Genomic DNA, 3,642 nt, shown 5'->3' with positions numbered 1-3,642 from the left:
GCTGTCTCCACAAAGGCAGAAGCTGATGCAAAATCAAAATTGGATACGTTCCAATGAAAAAGAAATTAATCTACCATCTTACTGAAGATACAAGAGGCGACATAGAAGCATGAACACTACTACGTCAGGAGGGACCTAACATCATGATCGTTACCATGTTCTGGATATATAAACGGATTATATGACTCCTGGTGATGATTATGTTCATGACGATCTTTGTCATGCCAATTCCTTTTTTCTGCAGATAGTACTAAATATTGTTCCAACAAAAACATCACAATAAATATTCAAAATCCCAACTTTTTTTGGAGGAAAGCCTGTAATTACGACAAATAGAAGATATATCATCTCTACAAAAAGGCCAACGTAGGTCAACTTAGCTTTACTTATGTTACAAAGCCCCCATGAATTGCTGTCATTATTTATCATGGGAAACATTAGGAGCCCTCACATGCCTTTTCTTGTTCTTCCAGAACTCATCTTTCTTCCTTTTCTTCTTAACTTTCAACATACCCATTTGGCTATTAATTATACCAAGTATAGCACTCTTGTCCCTCCTGTTCTTTATTGCAGCTTTTACATCCAATATTGCCCTAAGCTTTTGGTAGGACTTGGCATCTGGTACCTTACCACTTTTCACCATCATCTTGTGATAAAAGAATGCCCTCCTAAAATCACGAACTCGGACATATGCATAGATCATGGTCGTATAAGTGATGGAATCAGGTTCTAGTTTGAGAGTGGCCATTTCTTTCAACAGCTGAGGCAACTTTGAGTCTTGACCTCCCCGTGCATATGCGTTCATCAGCATGTTATATGTCATCACTGTTGGATGCAAGCCAAACTTCTTGAATTCATTTATCACATCCCTAGCTTCCATGTAGTGACCTTGTTTGGCAAACCCATCAAGAAGAATGTTGAATGTCACCCGTGTCCCTTCAACTTTTTCCCTCATCATCAATTTCCAAATGTCCATTAATGTTTTTGTATCACCAGCACGCCTGAATGCATCAAGAAGGGTTGTGTAAGTTTCAATTGATGGTTTGATTCCTTCTCTTTGCATATTCTCAAACGTTATATAAGCTTTTTCATGCCAGCCACTAACTGAATAAGCATGGATAAGAGCAGTATATGAATATGAAGTAGGTTTTATCCCAGCTTTCTTCATCCTCAAGAACGCATCTGCAGCCATGTCACTCATTTTCTTCTGCCTTCCATACGCACTAATTAGGCATGTATAGGATTTAGCATTAGGTGCTAGTCCTGCATCCTGCATTTCCAGCAGCAGTTTCTCAATTATATCAGGCTGCATTCTTCTGCTGTATGCATCCATAAGAATGTTAAAGGTAGCAGATGTGGGCTTCAGGCCTTTTGCCTGCATCTCAGAATAAAGACCTTCAGCTTCTTCAATTTGGTTGGATTTGCTGTAGGAGTCCATCAATGTGTTGTAGATGATAGCATTTGAAGAAATACCTCTTCTCTCCATTTCTGTCTGGATAATAAGGGCTTCCTTCTTCAGTCCCTCGTCACAGAATGATTTTATTAGAGCACCCAGAACTTCTGGACTCCATTTGACTCCTTTCCTGGTCATTCTCTCAAAGAATTCCCATGCCTCTTTTGCAGTACAGCCCTTTTTCCTCATGACTGTAATCATTATACAACATGTCACGTGATCTGGAGAAACATTATATGCTTCCATTGCCTCATACACCTCGTAAGCGTCATTATACCTGATACAAGATGGTAGACATTAAAAATAAAGCTCTTGCAGCAAAACAAAATCAAATTTCTGTTTTCACATGGAAAACCGAACCAGATGCAGAGTTGCATTGGCAACAGTTAAGCCTGGATATTAATGAGATTGGGGCGCAATGAGATTGATGAAATAATTCCAGAGCTACATGCAAGGAAAAGCATGGTCTGAAAAACAAACTATTCAAGCTGACTGTCAATACTCAAGGCAGCTTATGATTGGTCATCCGGCTATAAGTAGGCAAACATTAAAGAGTTAACAAAACCTAGAAGGCACTACACAAAAATAAGATTCACTTTCAGAAAAGCAGACGCTAACAAGATATTATCCCGGTTATTTTATACACATGCGCAACAGGGGGGGAAGCATGGTTGTGCAACGTGTAAAAACTACATATCCCAAACACCAAACAAAGCAAAAAGTCTTTGTATTTGGCAGCAGACACAAGACATCTGGAACTTTCGATTGTGAAATCAATAAATATTAACCACATTACTCAACTTACGCAAAGAACAGTTCATTATCAACACCCTAAATTAACATATACAAAAGCACATGAATGAGACTAAAAGCCAAAGCAACAAACACAAGAGAACCACACTTTACATACCTTCCACAGCAGAGAAGACCAGATATAGCGGAATTATAAACATGAACATCTAGAAACTCCTTCTGTTGAGGCAAATTCCTTAAAAAAATCACCAACTTATCACCCATTCCAGCTCTACCCAATATCGGAAACAAAATAGTACAAGCACGAGCAGTAACTAAAGACGGTTCTTGCAACCCCATCCACTCATAAAAATACAAACAACCCATTAACAAACCCTCCTCTCCCATCAACCCCAATATTTCCACACTCTCTTTTGCACTAACCCTCCCTTCATAACCACCCAATATCTCTCCCAGAGTCATATTCTTTGGTAACTCCCTTGCAAGTTTCAATATTTCTCCTACAACTCTATCAGGTAGCCTGGAAACAGAATTTGAAGTAACTATTTGTGGGCTTTCTTCATTTAGAGTGTCTGAATCAAACTGAGGAGCTAGGCGCCATGAGGAGCGTCTGTTTTTCTTGAGAGAGAATTTGCCCTGTCGAGGAGGGTCATGTGTTGTTGAAGTCTGGGACTTGAAGAATCTTAAAATTGGGTCAACAGAGTCCTCCTCCTCCTCCTCCCCTTCTTCAACACCATCTTTGTCCTCTACATTAGCATCATCACCGTCACCATCTTGTTGTGTTTGTGCTGTGCTTAGGTGTTCAACTTCTTGTTTTTCATGTTCAAGAAAAAGAAGGAAAATGGCAGGTGAAGAGTGAGAAGTTGCTAAGAGAGAAAATGATTGTCTTGAGGGTTTAGAGAGAATGGAAAGATGAGATTTTGAGTAGTTTGGATTAGGGTGAGGATTGTTAAACAAGAGAGGAGACGAGAGGGAGGCCTGATTTGTGAGAGCAGCAGCAGCCATGGCATGGCCTTTTCTTTTTGGTTGGATTAGGCAGGATGCTGCTTCAGCTTTCCCTCTCCATATACACAAGCTACAAGTAGTTCCTTCCAGGCGGCCAAACGACAACTACACATGGTTTTCTTTTTCTTCTCTGTTTTCTCCCCCTCAAAACAGACACGTCGTTTGAGTTTCATAAAAAATGCAAGATTGTTTATCATTTTGCTACTGTATCATTTGAAACTCTATTAGGTGAATTTGACTGATTCTAAAAAAACAACGAAAATATAAAAAAATTCCAGTTAATTTTTTTCATTTTAAAAGTAATTTTATATGTTTTAAAAAAGAAAAAAGTGAAACAACTTAAGTTTTGATTAAATAATTTTTACTTAATCATTTTATTGTGCTCAAAACCACAAAAGCATTAAAAAGACTGAATTATTTCACATCAATAT

The 3,642-nt window shown here is 38.6% G+C and overlaps 1 protein-coding gene across 1 annotated transcript; it reads right to left on the bottom strand.

Annotated features, from left to right (window-relative positions):
- Positions 1-257: 257 nt before the first annotated feature.
- Positions 258-3,405, bottom strand: LOC7484442 (pentatricopeptide repeat-containing protein At5g50280, chloroplastic). Its single transcript, XM_002318063.4, has 2 exons — positions 2,364-3,405; positions 258-1,730 (listed from the first exon to the last, which is right to left on the bottom strand). Exons 1-2 carry the CDS (start codon positions 3,209-3,211, stop codon positions 419-421), a joined length of 2,160 nt encoding a protein of 719 aa, XP_002318099.4. The 5' UTR covers positions 3,212-3,405; the 3' UTR covers positions 258-418.
- Positions 3,406-3,642: the final 237 nt, after the last annotated feature.

Source organism: Populus trichocarpa, chromosome 12 (assembly GCF_000002775.5).
Source record: "Populus trichocarpa isolate Nisqually-1 chromosome 12, P.trichocarpa_v4.1, whole genome shotgun sequence".
NCBI classification, from domain to species: Eukaryota; Viridiplantae; Streptophyta; class Magnoliopsida; order Malpighiales; family Salicaceae; genus Populus; species Populus trichocarpa.
The sequence above is the reverse complement of the archived record's forward strand: the minus strand, read 5'-3'. Positions and strand labels throughout refer to the sequence as shown.